Source organism: Arachis stenosperma, chromosome 6, assembly GCF_014773155.1.
Source record: "Arachis stenosperma cultivar V10309 chromosome 6, arast.V10309.gnm1.PFL2, whole genome shotgun sequence".
Classification (NCBI taxonomy): Eukaryota; Viridiplantae; Streptophyta; class Magnoliopsida; order Fabales; family Fabaceae; genus Arachis; species Arachis stenosperma.
In genome coordinates this window covers 7,927,222-7,945,784 of record NC_080382.1, presented here as the reverse complement: position 1 = coordinate 7,945,784, position 18,563 = coordinate 7,927,222, and the positions used below count along the sequence as shown (strand labels likewise).

Sequence of the window (18,563 nt, the reverse complement as noted above, 5' to 3'; positions counted from 1 at the left end):
GTTAAAGTCGTTTATTGGTTAACTGACGACGAGAGTAATTTGGTTGACAATTTAAAACTAAATAATTAATTTGATCAATTTAAAAATTGAGTGAACACTGATCATCGCATAAAAACTGAGAAACTAATTTGATAGTTTGATTTCGGTATCTTAACTTTCTTCTACATGTAAATATAATTTACTCTTGATTGTTCAAATATTTTCTCTACACGAGTACATGTATATATTGTCTCTTCTTAATAAGATTCAAAATTTCAAACGATAATTTTGTTAATGAATATTAGGTATTTGTCTCTAAAAATGATATATACACACAAAAATTCAGTAACTAAATCAACCATTATATACATACTCACAAGCCACAAGAAAACAGCCGATTCTTCATAAATTTTGTAATTGATTTGTGTGAGACATGCATATGTGTCTAAAACTCTAAATGATGTGATGAGTTCATGTATCATATATGCTTTCTTTTGCGAAGAAAATCAGCCATGAGTTTTGTTCTTACCTGCTTAATCCGAGGTATAGCTCGTCCTCCGACCAAGATCAGCAAATTTCTCGGCTGGATCACGATATACGTCGGCAATAGATGAACAATAGAGTTGGGAACCTGCAAAGGCACTCCAACGCTAAAGAAAGAGGCCTGTCTTCTAAATTTTTTCTGATCTGAGACCCCTTCTGGGATGGAACCATCTCGGAGGTATTGCATATAAGGTAACTGCCAACTGTTGTCACTTGAAATACTTAGGATATTAACTATATGAATGCTCGGCTTATCTAAAGTTGATTGTAAAAGTGTTGCCATGTGTGCCTGTGTGGTGGCTAATTTTGACAAAATATTTGCTCTGCTATTTTGATCTCTAGGGATATGACAAATTTCAATTTTTGAAAAACTGTTTATTAACTGTTGAACAATATCTAGATATTGTAGCAGAATTTGGTCTTTTGTTTGAAAACTTTGATTTACTTGCTGAACAACTAACAATGAATCGCATTAGACCTTTAATCTAATAATGTGTAAATCAATGGCTAACCTTAGCCCAGCAATGAGGACTTCGTACTCGGCCTGGTTATTACTGGCTTTGAAAGAGAACCGCAGAGAATGTTCCAGGATTATGCCCTCCGGACTTTCTAACAATATCCCTGCTCCAGACCCTTGAAGGTTTGAAGCTCCGTCAACGAACAAGGTCCATTATGGGTTTTCTGCGTCCAGATATGGTTCTGTGAATTCGGCGACAAAGTCAACCAAGGACTGCAACTTGACAGATCCTCGTGGTTGGTATTGAATGTCAAATTCTGAAAGCTCGATGGCCCATTTGATGAGTCGTCCTGCTAGTTCAGGTTTAGAAAGAATCTGCCGAAGAGGTTGTCCAGTTCTAACGATAATTGTGTGACTCTGGAAATATGTTCGGAGCCGCCTCGACGAGAAGACCAGTGCGAGGGCGAGCATTTCTAACTTCGGGTAACGAAGCTCGCCACTTTGTAATGACTTGCTCACAAAATAAACCGGATGTTGGACCTTCTCAGCTTCTGTTATAAGGACAGAACTAATTGCGACATCAGTAATAGACAAGTATATATATAAACGGCTGACCGAGCTTTGATTTTTGTAAAATAGGTGGTTTTGAAAGAAATTGTTTCAAATTCATGAATGCAGCTTCCCAATTTTCGTTCCATTCAAAATGCTTTGCATTTTTTTTAAACATTGAAAAAATTTAGAGGATTTAAGTGCCAAACATGGTAAAAATCTCGATAAAGCGGCTAGCCTTCCTGTTAGTCGTTGAACATCCTTTATTGTTGTTGGACTCTGCATATCAAGTATTGCTTGACATTTTTCTGGATTTGCTTCAATGCATTGGCTAGTGAGGATAAATCCGAGGAATTTTCCTCCAGTAACACCGAAGGCGCACTTTTCAGGATTTAATCTCATGTTATAACGTCGGATCTGTCCAAAAATCTTGGCTAAGTCGCAGATATGGGAATTGCCGACCATAGTCTTGGTGACCATGTCGTCAACGTAGACTTCGATATTCCGGCCTATTTGGTTCTCAAAGACCTTGTTCATTAGCCTTTGGTATGTTGCACCTGCATTCTTTAATCCAAAAGGCATAACATTATAGCAGTAATCACCATATTCGGTTATGAAAGCTGTTTTTTCTTGGTCTGATGGGTGCATGAGAATCTGGTTATAGCCAGAGTATACGTCCATGAAACTCAAGGAACCATAACCACAAGAGTTATCGACTAAAGTGTCAATGCAAGGTAAAGGATAAGCATCTTTAGGACATGCCTTATTTAAGTCGGTAAAATCGACGCACATGCGCCACTTACCATTATTCTTTTTTACCATAACAACATTGGCGAGCCATGTTGTGAACCTGATCTCTCGGATGAAATGAGCATCAATGAGTTTTTTAACCTCCATCAAGGATGCAAGCTTCTTCTCAGTACCGAGATTTCTCTTCTTTTGTGAGATCGGCCGAGTTGCTGGATTAATTGCCAACTTGTGCGTAATAACAGATGGATCTATCCCAGGCATGTCGCCGGAGGTCCAAGCAAACAAGTCGGCGTTCTTCCGTAAGAATCTTACAAGTTACTCTCTTTCTTCGGTACTGATCGATGCTCCCACAAAAGTGAACTTCATGGGATCTTTAGTCAGTGCGACTTTTGTTAATTCCTCATTTGGCATAGGCCGATCTTCAAAGTCGGCTCTTGGATCAAGCTCGGTCAACCTTATTTGTTCGGATTGTATGGAATTGACCTGCGCCGTGTTATTCTTTTTGATGGGCTTTAACCTTGTGTTATAACATTGCCGAGCTTCGTGGAGGTCGCCATGGATGGTTGCTACTAAATTATCCTGCACAGGGAACTTAACACAAAGGTGAACCGTGGATACAATTGCAGCAAATCTATTTAAGAATGGTCTACCTAATATAAGATTATAAGGGCTAAAGCACTCCACTACAAGATATTGAATGTCTTGCGTCTTAAATAATGGTTGCTCACCGAGTGTGGTTTGTAACCACACAGAACCCAAAACAGGGACTCGTTCTCCTGAAAATCCTATCAAGTCTCCATGGCATGGTTGTAGAATGTTGCTGCTTAGGTTCATTTTTTCGAACGTGGTAAAAAATAACACGTTGGCACTGCTTCCAGGATCGAGTAGTACTTTGCGGACTATCAAGTCCTCCAATTGAACAGAAATTACCACTGGATCATCATAATTGGTATCAGTATGACTAAAGTCGGTTGAATGGAAAGTCATCTCTGGGAAGTCCTGAACCGGCTGAGGACCTTTAAAGGCATCTGTGACTGTCAACATGGCCCTGTAAGTGCGTTTTCGGGCTGAGCTTGTGTGTCCGCCTCCAGCATATCCTCCCGAAATACAGTTGATAATCCCTCTGGGTTGGACTGGTGTTTTATCCTTTTCCTTTGATGAAGGCCTTGCTGCGGAGGGGTCAGAGGTGGAGGTTACTTTCTTCTGCATGTGCCCTGCAATAAATTTATCAAGGTGGCCTTGTCTTGCAAGACGTTCGAGTAGATCTTTGGCGATCACACAATCATCGGTTGTGTGTCGGTGCTTCTGATGGAAGGTGCAATATTTAGATTTATCAATGCCCTTGGATTCCGGGTAGTTGCCAGCCTTGCGGGGAGGCTTAATTAACTTGGAATTGAGTATCTCCTTGATAATGTCATCTCGCTTTGTGTTGAACTGGGTGTATGAATCATAACGGGGAACTAGTTTAAAGGCTTTCTTACTATCCCGGGGTTTATCATCATCCTTACTGTTGATCGACCTTTCTGCTTTTCGGGCTTGTCGAAGCTCTTTGACGTCTATCTGTCCCTTGGCTTTCTCGCGAAATTCGGCCAAGGTTTTTGGTTTAGCGACGGCAATTGTCTCTTGAAATTTGCCCGGACGAAGGCCGCTTTTAATGGCATGTAGATGGACTTCGGGATGGAGATCCGGGATTCTCATGGCGACCTTTGTAAAACGTGTAATATAATCCTTTAAGCTCTCTTGTGGGCCTTGCTTGATGGTCGTCAAGTAGTCAGAATCATGCAGATATATTGCTGATGCTGCGAAGTGGTCTTCGAACTGTTTGGCTAACTCCTGGAAGCGCGATATCGAATCTGCAGGCAAAAAGCAAAACCAGTCAAGTGCAGGACCATCTAAAAAGGATGGAAAACAACGGCATAAAATAGGGTCGGATGCACCGTTAACGATCATAATAGATCGGAATTTTTTGATATGCTGCTTTGGATCTCCGAGCCCGTCATACGGGGTTAAAGTCGTCGGGAGGGTGAACTGTTTGGGAAGTTGAAAGTTCATTATATCGACTGTAAACGGGCCGGCAGAGTTGTCGCGCTCCTCTTCCTCCGCGTCTGGTTGGGTTTCTTCAGTTCTACGAGCCCCTTCTTCCTCGTGCTGAGGTGTTTCAGAAACATGAGTCGGCGCTGATTGACTCTCATGGTTTTCTTCTCGGTCATGGTGATCATTGTTATGCTCTATTCGAGCGTTGACTAATTGCGCGATTTGATGCTGCATTCTCTGATTTTCCTCCGCCATTCGTTGGTTTGCTTGTTGAAGCTCGGTCACCATTCGTAAGAGCTCGGATGAGGTGGGGGGAGGAATATCAGCCATGAGTGTATTTTAAGGGTGTTTTGGGACCTTTTGCGAATGATATTTCAAGCTTTTTCGGCCCCACGGTGGGTGCCAAATGTTCTTACCTGCTTAATCCGAGGTATAGCTCGTCCTCCGACCAAGATCAGCAAACTTCTCGGCTGGATCACGATATACGTCGGCAATGGATGAACAATGGGGTTGGGAACCTGCAAAGGCACTCCAACGCTCAAGTTAGTGTAAAGTAGATAATGGATATTATCTTAGAAGAAAAATGATATACCTTCCCTAGTTTTGCCGTCTGCCTTATATTTTAGTGGAAAGGTCGGCCGTTATCCTTGGGTTGTAATGTCCAGGGAGAGAATTAATTGTGTATCTGACGTTATTGGTTTAAGATTGTTTATAGCTCATTATGAAATGATCGGTTACGATTATGAATTAGACGTTACCGAGTTATAACTTATAACCGATAATTACTGGTCATATCAAGTTTGATTCTCAGGAAATATGTGACGGTGTTTTGACAAAGGGATAAAGAAAAAATGGTATCCCTTGCCCAGCCTTTATTCCGAAAAAACTTTTAGCTTTGGTTGCAAACAGGAATCCCAAAAGTAAAAGCTTTATATTCCAATTTCCAATAGATGATTCAAACCCAAAATAATATCCGGATGCTCTAAGTAGATAATTACGAACATCTCATCCGGTCAGGGTGCAAAATATACTGAATGAAATGTGACCGTTACTGTAGTTAGAAGAGAAAACGACAAGGGTGCTGAAATGGTTACAGCAGGATAAAAATAAAAGAAAAAAAGAAGGAATTTGTTGATAGTGCTTTTACATTGGTTGATTACTGTATGCTCAAACCGTTGTTGATAGAATGAAGGAAAATCACATCACGTGGTTTCTATTTTGTTGTTTCCCTTCCCTGTTACAAACACTTATGGGGCCATCTTCAAACAAGCCTGCACATGAAGGATGACACTCTCTTGTTGCTACTTATTTATGGATCAGTTTTAAATGTGTTTAGCGATAGATTAAGGCTTGGTTTGGTAAAGTTTTTTGAAGATGTGCTTGTGCTTTTTAAAAGCTCAAGCTCCTCATTTTGTGTTTGGTAAATAAAAAAGATCATGTGCTTGTACTTGCAGCTTTTAAAAGATCGGGGTACTTTTGAAAGCACATAGGATAGAGCTTTTCAAAGTTGGCTTGTGCTTTTCAAAATTTAAAAGTCTAATATAACCTCATATGTTAACTAATTTTCAAATTTAATGTTTGCATTTATGTCTATTATAGTATTTTTAAATTTTAAAAGCTATTTTACCAAACACAATTGATGTTGCTTATGTTTATTAAAAGTTGTTTTTGATTTGATTTACCAAACATAAATGCTACAACTTTTAAAAAGCCATCTTTTAAAAGTTAACTTTTATAAGCTATTTTTAAAAAGTAAAAACTTTACCAAACTAAGCCTAAATGTCAAGATATTTACAATCAGTGTTTACAATCAGTGTTTCAATTAGCAATGGAACCACTCAGATAAAGACCGTAAAAACGTCTTATTTATAAGAATATTTTAATCATTTTTTATAATAAGAGTATTATAGTTATTTTTTACAAAAAATAATATTAATTTAGACTAGTTCAAGATTTGATTCATCATTTTTTTGGTTAAATTAATTTGTCTAGTCTAATTTTAACAAAAATAATATGATTTAATCGATTATATATATTAAATTTTAATTATTAAAAAAATATCTTTAAAAAAATAATTTAAATGTCTTTATATGAGTAACTCCCTTTAGCAATATCTGTTACTTTAGTTATTTCTAAATTAAACTAGTATTTAGAATGAAGGATTTAGATCTTCTAAAGTTTGAATTTCACTTTAAAGAATAAAGTGTGATTTTTTACCATTGATTTCATAGGTGGGACCAAAAATAAATAAGAGAAAAACTATTTAAAGGTAAAAGATCACACTTTACTCTCTAAATTGAAATTCAAACTTTAGAGAATCCAAATCCTGGAAGAAATAGCAGCACACTACGAATTTAACGATTATCGTTACCTTTGACGTCTGAAATTGTAGCCGACATGAAAGGAAAATAGAAAGTCAAAGATGAGGTAATTAAAGGAAGGAGGCAGGGAGAGGAGTTACGGTGCGGCTAGGCCCAGGATAAGATAGTGTATACAAAAGAAAACAAAAAAGGTAAAAGCCGCCCTTTCCATTTTAACGACAAATTATTTTTAGTGATATAGTATAAAATTATTTTATACGCATCAAAATTAAATTATAAATATTTTTTAAAACGTTTTATTTAACGAATATCATGAAATTAGATATGACATGGCAGTGGGTGATGTTTGAATCTGTAGTGAGGATTTGGAGTAGTTATCCTCACTTGCCACCAAAAACTCATTAACTCATAAATATCCATCTTCGCCTTTTCATGCCTTTTCTTTCACGCCATACATAGATGCTGCTTCTGCTTCATCTTCTTCATCTGCATAATTCATACCTCCAAGGTCGGTGATTTCACCTTTCTCTTTCTCTGCTAATTGTTGTGTGAGAACATCGATATGCTACTTATTTAATTTGATATGAATCGAACAGTGTTATGATGTGATTGGGCTGATAATCGATATATTTATTGGTTCCGGCATCAGAATGTCGTCGTCGAGGCGAACCCAATCATCGAGCAATTCAAGCAGATCAAGACAGAGTGCAAGAGTAATTGCTCAGACAAGTGTGGATGCAAAGCTGCATGCAAACTTTGAGGAGTCCGGAAGTTCATTCGACTACTCCAATTCGGTGCGGTTGTCTTCCGGTACAGTCAGTGGAGAAAACCATGCAAGATGTGAGAGAGTTACAGCAGCTTATCTTCATCAAATGCAGAAGGGGAAGTTCATCCAGCCCTTTGGGTGCTTGTTAGCTTTGGATGACAAGACACTTAGGGTCATTGCATACAGTCACAATGCATCTGAAATGCTTACCATGGTCAGCCATGCTGTCCCAAGTGTTGGTGATCACACTGCTCTTGCCATTGGCACCGACATTCGGACTATTTTCACGCCCTCAAGTGCTGCTGCTTTACAAAAGGCCCTTGCAGTTCCGGAGGTTTCGCTTCTTAACCCCATTCTAGTTCATTGCAAGACTTCTGGCAAGCCCTTCTATGCAATTGTTCATCGTATTACCGCTACTTTGATCATTGATTTTGAGCCTGTTAAGCCTCATGAAGTTCCCATGACTGCCGCCGGAGCCCTGCAATCTTACAAGCTTGCGGCCAAAGCAATTACTAGATTGCAGTCTTTGCCCAGTGGGAGCATGGAAACGCTTTGTGACACCATGGTTCAAGAAGTTTTTGAGCTCACGGGTTATGACAGGGTGATGGCTTATAAATTTCATGAGGATGATCATGGGGAAGTGATTGCTGAGGTTGCAAAGCCAGGTCTTGAGCCATATCTGGGTTTGCACTATCCAGCCACTGATATTCCCCAGGCTGCGCGCTTCTTGTTTATGAAGAACAAGGTCCGAATGATAGTTGATTGTCGTGCAAAGCATGTGAAGGTGCTTCAAGACCCCAAAGTTTCCATTGATTTAACTTTGTGCGGTTCAACTTTAAGGGCTGCTCATAGTTGTCACTTGCAATATATGGAAAATATGAATTCAATTGCTTCCCTGGTTATGGCAGTTGTGGTCAATGATAACGATGAAGATGGGGATGGCTCTGATGTTGTTCAGCCACAAAAGAGAAAGAGACTTTGGGGTTTAGTAGTTTGCCATAACACTACTCCAAGGTTTGTTCCCTTTCCTCTAAGGTATGCTTGTGAATTTTTGGCTCAAGTATTTGCCATCCATGTGAATAAGGAATTAGAGTTAGAATATCAGATTGTTGAGAAGAATATCCTGCGCACGCAGACACTCTTGTGCGATATGCTGATGCGAGATGCACCCCTTGGTATTGTATCACAGAGCCCTAATATAATGGATCTTGTGAGATGTGATGGAGCAGCACTCTTGTATAGAGACAAGGTATGGAGATTAGGTGTGGCTCCAAGTGAGTCTCACATAAGAGAGCTAGCTTTATGGCTCTCTAAGTGCCACAAGGACTCCACGGGTTTGAGTACAGATAGCTTGTCTGATGCAGGCTTCCCAGGAGCTGCTGCTCTTGGTAATGTTGTTTGTGGAATGGCAGCTGTGAGAATTTCTTCCATGGACATAGTTTTCTGGTTTAGATCACACACCGCTGCAGAAATCAGATGGGGTGGTGCCAAGCATGAGCCTGGTGACAGGGATGATCCTACAAAGATGAGTCCAAGATCATCATTCAAGGCTTTCCTTGAAGTTGTGAAGGGAAGGAGCTTACCATGGAAGGACTACGAAATGGATGCTATCCATTCATTGCAGCTAATACTGAGAAATTCGTTCAAAGATAATGAGATTATGGATATAAGCACGCAAGCTATTGATACAAGACTAAATGATTTGAAGATTGAAGGGATGCAAGAACTAGAAGCAGTGACGAGTGAGATGGTTCGATTAATTGAAACAGCATCAGTGCCAATTTTGGCAGTTAATGTTGATGGGATGGTCAATGGATGGAACACGAAGATTGCTGAGTTGACAGGCCTTTCAGTTGAGGAAGCTATTGGAAAGGATTTACTTACGCTGGTTGAGGATTTTTCAGCAGAGAGAGTCAAGAAGATGCTGGACATGGCACTGCAGGGTATGTCTTTTTTCTATTCACCATTTTATCCTTTTGTCATAAGAAACTTTAGAAATGTGATTATAAGTTGTTCCCTTTGGCCATCCATGAATGTTGCATTGATGAAGAATTAACAAAAAGATACTTACAATTTCAGATTTCCATATTCTCTATAGATCATTTATTTATTTGTTTTGTTACTTTGTAATTAGGTAAAGAAGAGAAGAATTTCCAATTTGAGATCAAAACACATGGTGTGAAGATTGATTCAGGTCCTATCAGCTTGGTAGTTAATGCTTGTGCAAGCAGGAATCTCCAAAACAGCGTGGTGGGAGTTTGTTTTGTGGCCCATGATATGACTGCTGAGAAGACAGTCATGGACAAATTCACTCGAATTGAAGGTGACTATAGGGCGATTGTACAGAATCCGAACCCTTTGATCCCCCCAATATTTGGCACAGATGAATTTGGCTGGTGTTGTGAATGGAATTCAGCCATGACAAAGTTAACTGGATGGAAAAGAGAGGATGTGATGGATAAAATGCTATTAGGGGAGGTTTTCGGAACCCATATGGCTTGTTGCCGTCTTAAGAATCAAGAAGCTGTTGTTAATTTTGGAATTGTACTTAACAATGCCATGACTGGTGTGGAAACAGAGAAGGCTGCTTTTGGTTTCTTCACTCGGAAGGGCAAGTATGTAGAATGCTTGCTTTCTGTGAGCAAGAAATTGGATGTAGAGGGTGAAGTTACTGGAGTCTTCTGCTTCTTACAGACAGCTAGCCCTGAGCTTCAACAAGCATTGCACATTCAGCGTTTATCCGAACAAACTGCCTTGAAGAGACTCAAAGCTTTAACTTATATGAAAAGGCAAATTCGGAATCCTTTGTGTGGGATTGTGTTCTCTCGAAAATTGTTGGAGAATACTGAGTTGGGAATTGAGCAAAAACAACTTCTGGACACTGGCACTCAGTGCCAACGCCAGCTTAGCAAAATTCTCGATGACTCGGATCTCGACCGTATCATTGATGGGTATGATTTATGAATATGATTATGATGATGTTGTTTATGACAATATTAAATTCCTTTCTTTCTTGTACTCTGAACAGCTACTTGGATTTGGAAATGGTTGAATTCACTCTGCATCAAGTTTTTGTTGCCTGCCTAAGTCAGGTCATGACAAAGAGCAAGGCAATGGGTATCCATATAATCAACGAAGTCACGGAGCACATCATGACAGAAACCTTATATGGTGATAGTCTTAGGCTGCAGCAAGTCTTGGCTGACTTCTTATTGATTTGCATCAATTTTACGCCAACCGGAGGTCAAGTTGTTGTTGCAGCCTCTTTAACCAAAGATCAACTAGGCAAATCAGTTCATTTGGCTAACTTGGAGATAAGGTAACTGTTCCATGCATACTATATATTCCTTTGTTGTACCTCAACTTTATGGGAACAAGAAACTTGTGACATTCCCACATGTGATCATCTAACTACTTCTTAAGTGATTCACTGATTGTTTTTGCTATCTTTGCAGCATAACACATGATGGTGTTGGTGTTCCGGAAACATTGCTGAACCAAATGTTCGGACGAGAAGGACAAGAATCCGAGGAGGGTATTAGTCTGCTCATCAGCAGAAAGTTGCTGAAGCTGATGAATGGAGACGTGCGGTATCTGAGGGAAGCTGGCAAATCATCTTTCATCTTAACAGTTGAACTGGCTGCTTCCCATAAATTGATTGCTTAAAGTTATAGGAAAATAAAGAAATACTCAGTTTTTGTACATCAGAAAAGCAAGTGTGCAAGAAATCACTTTTCTTGTACAACATACCTTAAGAGTAAGAGTAACAGTCTCAAGTCTTAACGCTTCTGTAACTCCTTGTACGGTACGGTGTATATATGTATTAATCTTCACGTTATTCAGCTATTCACATAAACTATTATATATTTATATTACTTACTCTTCCTGCAATTTTAGATTATTTAAGAAGCATTTTTAGTAATCAAACATTAAACAAGTCTCTGAAATTGCTGTTATCGCGTCTTCACATGCTTGGCTGTAATATGATGAGGTGTGGTTTCTTTTTCTGATGTGAAAGAAACATCTTGTTCAATTGGAATTACCTTAGACGAAAATCTACTCAAATTAAGATGTTTGCCCCCAGGAGAATATACACAGATGAATTTGGGTTAGTGGTCCAACATCACTAACCATTAGTTAGTTTATTTTGTGAATTCACCATTTCATGTGTACGGCCAGTTTATGCCTCTATTGAGTAGCATATAATTAACATTGGCCCATAATTTAGTTACCAACTCCCTCGCTTTTAAATATAATTGGAGGAACAAAAGCTATTAGGAATCAATCTTTAGGACACTGACAAAGAAATTCCACCTTCCGCTTTGGCTGTATGGCTTTTTATTTGCAGCAACTTTATAAAACTATATTATATATTAGGACATGATAATTAATCAATCTGCATAGCTAGTTTTGATTAGTGTGAATAAATAAAAAATAGTTATTTGTATTGTAGTATCTATGACTTTAGCGGGTTACATGGTGCCACGATGATAATTTCTAATAATCAACGCAGGTTTTTTCTACTATTTTGACCATACTAGCTACATTTCTTTGTGCTGCTAAATATTGGGGTTAGGTTATTTGTTTCCATCTATCCACACCAATATGATAGGAAGTGTAATTATTAATATTATTATACATTATTTTAACACCACCATGGTTCAAATTCAATGAGATTAATTGGAAGGTTATAGAAGAAAGGGAGAGAGAGTAAGATGAGGCATAAGAGGCAATAACTTTAATATTCTTGTTATTATAAGCAATAAGGAGTAGCACTATTGAGAACTAATAAGTCAACACTGAATAATACACCACACACACAAACACATTGTGATTAACAAAAAGAACAAAGCATGCTGATAGCACCTTTCAAATTCCAATTATAAAAGAAATGAATATGTCCCATTATTTGCTTTTATGAGTTTTCCAAACATACATGATGAATTGTGAGGCAACAAAGAGAGATTGAATGAGAAAAACAACAGAGACATTATTAAAGCATACATATACCAATCAAGTATATATCATTCCTACTATAACAATTACTTCTTGGGAGCAAGCCTAGACTTGATTTTCTCAATCTCCTTGGTACCAACCTGGAATGCCTTGGTCAACACGTTATCCGGGACCGGTGGCGTGGCAGCAAACAAAGTCAGAGGAATAGACTGTGTTCCAGGCAATTGGCTGTTGAAGGCTGAAATAACTGCAGCAGGTTCATTGGCATTGTTCTTCTGGAAGTGAACCAACCCTTTTGGGAAGACAAAGATCTCACCCTTGTAGATGGTCTTTGATATGAGAACATTGGATGTTGTTATGAACCCAACATCAAGTTGACCTTCAAGAACAAACACAATCTCAGTGGCACGTGGGTGTGTGTGGGGTGGGTTGAGTCCACCTGGGGCATAGTCAATGCGTGCCAGAGACACACCAAGTGTGTTCAATCCTGGGATCTTTTCAACGTTGGCTCCTGTTACAATGGAACCGAAGGTTGTGTTTGCTGCCACACCTGGTTTTGCTAATATGTTTGATGAGAAATCAGATGCATTCACTTTTGCAGCGTCTTTACACGTGAATCCATTCACCTTAACACCTGTTTTTTCATTCACACACTACCCATGTCAACCAGCCAATGATTTTTGAGATCTGGGCTATGTTTAATTTACTTAAAAAGATGAACTTTTTTATGTTGTGTTAACAAAGAAACCTTAATTAGTAGTCATATGCAAGTGGGTGCACCATATTATGCAAAAGGAAGCAATATTAAAGTAGTTGCAGTTAATTGAAAGAAAACCAAAGGATCAAACATAATGATTATTATGTTGTTGTTGTTCCAGAATACAAACATCAAAGAAGAAGAGATAGATAGAGAAATATAAGATATACCAGATGCAGTGTCTGCAACACAGAGGTCTTGAAGAGCATCAGGATCTGATGCTGAGGTTGAGGCTAAAACCAGAGCAAAAGTCACCACTAACACTGACCCTATGAACTTCATGGTTAACTATGAACCCAAGAATGAGGAAACAAAATTGGGTGGGATGAAAGGAAACAAAAAAGAGAAGAAGAAAATGTGTATTGCTTTAAATGCTTTGGGCAAGTTGGAATGAGTTAATGAGGGTTTCAGTATTTATATAGATAGGCACAAAGGTGAGAAGAAGACTTAGAACAGAGACAAAAGGATGATCATGAGTTGAATTTCAATACTGAATGAATTTGGAATCAAAGCATGCAATATGCCAATCCTTAAAGAATAATAATCATTTGGGTCATTGCTTATTTTTTTATTTTGGAGCTTTAGTATAAGGTATGAGTTATGAGTATGACCCTTCCCTTGTTATAGCTTGACCCACACCTTTGCCTATTTCGTTATTTCATTATGGAAAAGTATAAGTAAACAATAAAAATATTAAACAACATAAATAATAAATATATTAGATGTTCATTTTACTAAGTGTACGGATGATTATTTTAAAATTAAAATTTAGATGATTAATTTGGAGATATAGTATATTTTTATTTGATTAATGATTATTTATATTGTTCAAAATGGTTATTATTTACCTAACACTTTCCTTTTATTATTTTTAGATTATAATATGATGAGTCTTGTTAGTCTATGTTTTAACTTTTAACTTGTAAGAACATGTTTTAAGAATATTATAAAAAAAATTATTAAAAAATATATATTTTACATTTTAAATATATTAAATACATAAAATTTTTTGAAAAATTTCTATTAATATACATGTATTTAAAAGGAACAATAAATAAGTGTAAATTACTATTATGAACTCATTTATTACTCTACCAACCTAGCATTTGCATCTTCGTCACCTTCTATGTTTGTATTCAAAATTTCAAACCAACCACAATTCGACTGGTGGGATTCTTTTCTTTTTCTTTTTTTTTTCCCTTTATTTCTTTTAGTTATTAAAAATACTCATTATTTTATCATCATTGTAATATAATTTCTTAATATATTCCATCTTATAACGTAAATATCTTTAAAATATTTGTTGAATAAAAATATACAAATTTTGTATCATAATTCATAAGTAACCTTAATAACTTTGCTTATCTATGAGGTAAGACTATTATTCCTCGACTTGATTGTGTATCGTGTCTTCTACGATGTAAGGCTCATTGTATTCATAGAGATGTTGACGTTCCATCAAACGAAACCTTGAGTTAAGATAGCTTTTTCTTTTTCTTTTTCTTTTTTTTTTAAACCAAATAATTGGGTTTTTTTAATAATAAAAAATAAAAATCATTATTTCTTTACATATGATTTTTGAACTTTAATTTTTCAAAAACGACTTTTTTTTGTATTTGGGTAAGTTTGCCGGCTTACCCCCGGTATATCTATATTTGTAGAGACGATAACAATGATTACCATTGTTAAATATAACTTTTTTTTCAATTTATAATTAAAAAAATCTTTAAAAAAAATTATGTTTGTTGTTCGTGTATTTTTGTATACTCCTATATACTATTTGTAGATCTATATACTATTTTCGACAATAATATAGATTAAAAGTGCGTATTTTAAAAATTTTGAGTGGAGTTCGCCGGAATTAAGGCGAACTTACCAATTTTTACAGAGTTCAACGAGTCTAATAAACTTGTCTAAATACCAAAAATAAATTATATTTAGAGAATTAAAGTTTAAAAATTATGTTTAAAAAAATAATATTTTTTTTATTTTATTATTAAAAAAATCCCAAACAATTGGTACGACTATTGAAGTCGTTGACTCGTTGTATATTAAAAAGCTTATCCAAAACGCAAAGAATCTTGAACTCATCAGAAAGAGTTAATGAAGGAGCTAAAATGCTGTGCCTCCGCTTCGGCTATGACTTATAAAAACACGAGTAGGCGTGGAAAGAAAAGAAAAATAAGACTCCATTGGTTTGCTTAACGTCGTTTCTTCAACGCTATTTATGGTCAAGAATTATTCCGAAACGGTCACCCTTTAATTAATTGTCTCATGAAAATTCTACATTTTAGGTCTGCCTAGCTCTTTGATGACAACAACGTGCTAACAATAGTAATTACACTACTTAATTAATTGGTTAGGCCTTATTTTTCGAGCCTAATTAAATTTAATTCAATTCAATAATCTTTCTAATTTTTAACCGGTTGCGTCATTGCTCTCCTCATACAGCGTTGGCAACCATGACCGCGTCAAATAATTGCAATTTGCAAAATCACGATCCAAACCACATGAAAAATGGTGCATCTCCGTCCTATTGTTAATCACATTATCACATTATTATGATCCTAAAGTCGCCTCATTATTAAATTAGGATATAAATTCCATCTTGTATAATTCCCTATTTTTTTCGCTTAGCAATGTGAATGATGCATCCTAAATTTCTCTAGAAATGAATAGCATCAATATCAGAAAACAAATCCAATACTTGTATGGCACATATCACCCCCAAAAGTCATAAAAAACAATATTTATGTGAAATATACCAAATTATTTAACGGTTTTGTAATTTTTTTACATAAAAATATCCTTATTAAAATAGCCACCTAAAAGAAAATTATGACAGGAGAACTAATACCTATTTATAAAATATAAATCTCAAATCAACTCTGATATATAGGCAAAATTTAAACTATGATATTTACTTTAGCTGATCAAATGAATTCATCGTTTCATCAACCCAAGTTAGTATGATATTTAGTATAATTTGTTTTTGTGGTACTGTGATATTTAGTAGGTGGAAACTCAGGTGCAGTCGACTTCACGTAAGTTGATACTGGAGAGCCATTAAATGATTTTAATTATTTGACTAAATTTTTATCCCAACAGTTCTCAGATATCAACTTTAGGTGAAGTCGACTTCACATGAGTTTTTACCTATTTAGCATAGGTTTTTTCTTGGACAGGAGATATTCAGTAAAGTTGAGTTTTTTTTTTTTTTGGGCTACAAAAACTTGAGTTACTACTTGTTAGCACTTGAGACTCTGTGATCAAGCCCAGCCCATCTCATGAGAGTTAAAAGATAGAGGAATATTGAGAAGAAAAACATGACAAAAAGTGTTATAGTTGAACCAATGGTGTTGCAGAACCGCGTTACCCGAATGAGATTCGGGCTTGGACTCAGATAATGTTAGCCCAACCCTTTAAAATCCATCAAAATTAGTTTGGTAATTAATAAACAAATATTTATGCACACTAAATTGGATTATTTCTCTGGAATAGGATAAAATTGAGCGCAAAAATACAGTAATTGTAATTTGAAAACATATCTAAAGACAAAATTAAAAAATAATTTGGATACTAAATTGATAGTTTTTGAAAAAAATATATATTAAATCACTCTTCCACCTTAGCCCATGATAACAATAAAGACGTCTCACGGCCCACAAATTCAGCCCAACAGAATGCACAAATTCAATTATAATTTTAATCTTTATCTTATCTTATAGTTATCTTTATCTTTATCTCTATCTTATCTTTATTTACTTTTATCTTTCATAGGTCAATGCTTTATATATACTTAGTTTTACCTTCATAATGAACAATTCAATCAAATCAACAATCAATAAAATTTCTTCATCTTTTCTTTTCTTTCATCATTATTCTTTCACAATTTTATTATCTTTGCATACTCTTTCCGTTTTATTATGGTATCAGAGCTCCTCTTGAGCTCTGCTGACATCCATGGATCAAGGAGAAAGGGCACACCAGCAACTTCATTCGGAGCTTCTTTTGGACCTTTCGTCAGCCCAATACTTTTCTTTCATGGCACCTCCTTTCAATGAAGAAGCTCATCCTTCAAACCAACTTGAGCTTTTGCCAAGTCCAACTACTCATTATCTTTGTTCTTTCAATGCTTTTTCTACTGTTAACAATTCTTCAAATCGAGATTCATTTTTGAATACTTGGATTATTGATTCTGGTGCCACAGATCACATTGCATCAAATTTGTCTTGGTTTAATTCTTACACACAAATTTCTCCTATTATTGTTCATTTACCAAATGGTTCTCAAACTACTGTTTCTTATAAAGGCATCATTCAATTTTCACCATCGTTGGTTCTTCATGATGTTCTTTACTTACCTCAATTCAACTTTAATATTATTTCTGTTTCAAAAATTACTTCAGCACTCACATGTGAACTCACTTTTTCATCTTCTTCTTGCACTTTACAGAGCAACAATTTGGGGACGATTGATCTGGCCAGAATGAGAGAGGGATTATATGTCTTTGAACCCGATTTCGGTAAAAATTCATCCACTACACACTCCATAAATTCCATCCAATCTCCACCCATTACACCTTCCAATATATGGCATTTTCGTTTAGGACACCTATCTGAGCAAAGACTTAATCATTTACATAAACAATTTCCTTTTATCTCTATGCATCATGATGAAGCTTGTGACATTTGTCATCTTTCTAAACAAAAGAAACTTTCATTTTCTCAAAGTTTTAACAAAGCCAATGCAAGTTTTGATTTATTACATTTTGTTATTTGGGGTCCGTTTCGACAAAATTCTATTCATAATCATAAATATTTTTTTACTATTGTTGATGATTTTAGCCGCTTTACATGGGTTACTTTATTAAAATCAAAAGGAGAAGTGCAAAATCAAATAAAAAATTTTATTACTTTAATTGAAACACAATTCAACTCCAAAGTCAAAACTATTCGTTCCGATAATAGACCAGAATTTATTTTACCTGATTTTTATGCTTCAAAGGGCATTATTCATCAACGTAGTTGTGTTGAAACTCCTCAACAAAATGGAAGGGTAGAACGCAAGCATCAACATATTTTGAATATAGCTCGTGCTCTTATGTTTCAATCTAATTTACCATCATCTTTTTGGTCTTATGCTGTTAGACATGCTGTTTATTTACTTAACAGAGTTCCATCATCTGCAATTAATTTTAAAACACCATTTGAAATTTTATTCAATCATCCACCAAATTATCATGACCTTAAAGTTTTTGGATGCTTATGTTTTGTTTCTACCCTAAAGGCAAATAGATCAAAATTTGATCCAAGAGCCAAAAAGGCTGTATTCATTGGCTTTCAAAGTGGTTTTAAAGGATATATTGTTTATGTTTTAGAAGATAAAAGAATTGAGATTTCTAGAAACGTAATTTTTTATGAAATGGTCTTGCCCTTAGTCACAAAAAAT

General features: G+C 36.2%; 3 protein-coding genes across 5 annotated transcripts; 1 reads left to right on the top strand and 2 right to left on the bottom strand.

The window, feature by feature from the left end:
• Positions 1-2,593: 2,593 nt before the first annotated feature.
• LOC130933583 (uncharacterized) lies at positions 2,594-4,642 on the bottom strand. The gene has a single exon (XM_057863212.1). It carries the CDS (start codon positions 4,640-4,642, stop codon positions 2,594-2,596), a length of 2,049 nt encoding a protein of 682 aa, XP_057719195.1.
• A 2,337-nt stretch (positions 4,643-6,979) lies between these two features.
• On the top strand, positions 6,980-11,314 carry LOC130935494 (phytochrome A-like). Of its 3 annotated transcripts, none has more exons than XM_057865260.1 (5): positions 6,980-7,141; positions 7,230-9,342; positions 9,534-10,350; positions 10,428-10,718; positions 10,855-11,314. In XM_057865260.1, the coding sequence occupies exons 2-5, from the start codon at positions 7,284-7,286 to the stop codon at positions 11,063-11,065; spliced, it is 3,378 nt and encodes a 1,125-aa protein (XP_057721243.1). In that variant the 5' UTR covers positions 6,980-7,141; positions 7,230-7,283; the 3' UTR covers positions 11,066-11,314. The 3 variants fall into 3 exon arrangements, with proteins under 3 accessions (XP_057721243.1, XP_057721244.1, XP_057721242.1); XM_057865261.1 differs by having other exon boundaries at positions 6,984-7,141; positions 7,283-9,342; XM_057865259.1 differs by having other exon boundaries at positions 7,002-9,342.
• Positions 11,315-12,233: 919 nt separating this feature from the next.
• On the bottom strand, positions 12,234-13,613 carry LOC130935495 (rhicadhesin receptor-like). The gene is made up of 2 exons (XM_057865262.1): positions 13,283-13,613; positions 12,234-12,989 (listed from the first exon to the last, which is right to left on the bottom strand). The coding sequence occupies exons 1-2, from the start codon at positions 13,392-13,394 to the stop codon at positions 12,442-12,444; spliced, it is 660 nt and encodes a 219-aa protein (XP_057721245.1). The 5' UTR covers positions 13,395-13,613; the 3' UTR covers positions 12,234-12,441.
• Positions 13,614-18,563: the final 4,950 nt, after the last annotated feature.

Excerpts from the sequence above, each read along its gene's own strand:
- LOC130933583 (XM_057863212.1), bottom strand. The coding sequence starts at position 4,642 with ATGGCTGATATTCCTCCCCCCACCTCATCCGAGCTCTTACGAATGGTG.
- LOC130935494 (XM_057865260.1), top strand. The coding sequence starts at position 7,284 with ATGTCGTCGTCGAGGCGAACCCAATCATCGAGCAATTCAAGCAGATCA. Across the intron at positions 9,343-9,533 it reads GCTGGACATGGCACTGCAGG|GTAAAGAAGAGAAGAATTTC; the intron begins GTATGTCTTTTT and ends CTTTGTAATTAG. Across the intron at positions 10,351-10,427 it reads CTCGACCGTATCATTGATGG|CTACTTGGATTTGGAAATGG; the intron begins GTATGATTTATG and ends TACTCTGAACAG.
- LOC130935495 (XM_057865262.1), bottom strand. The coding sequence starts at position 13,394 with ATGAAGTTCATAGGGTCAGTGTTAGTGGTGACTTTTGCTCTGGTTTTA. Across the intron at positions 12,990-13,282 it reads TGTTGCAGACACTGCATCTG|GTGTTAAGGTGAATGGATTC; the intron begins GTATATCTTATA and ends ATGAAAAAACAG.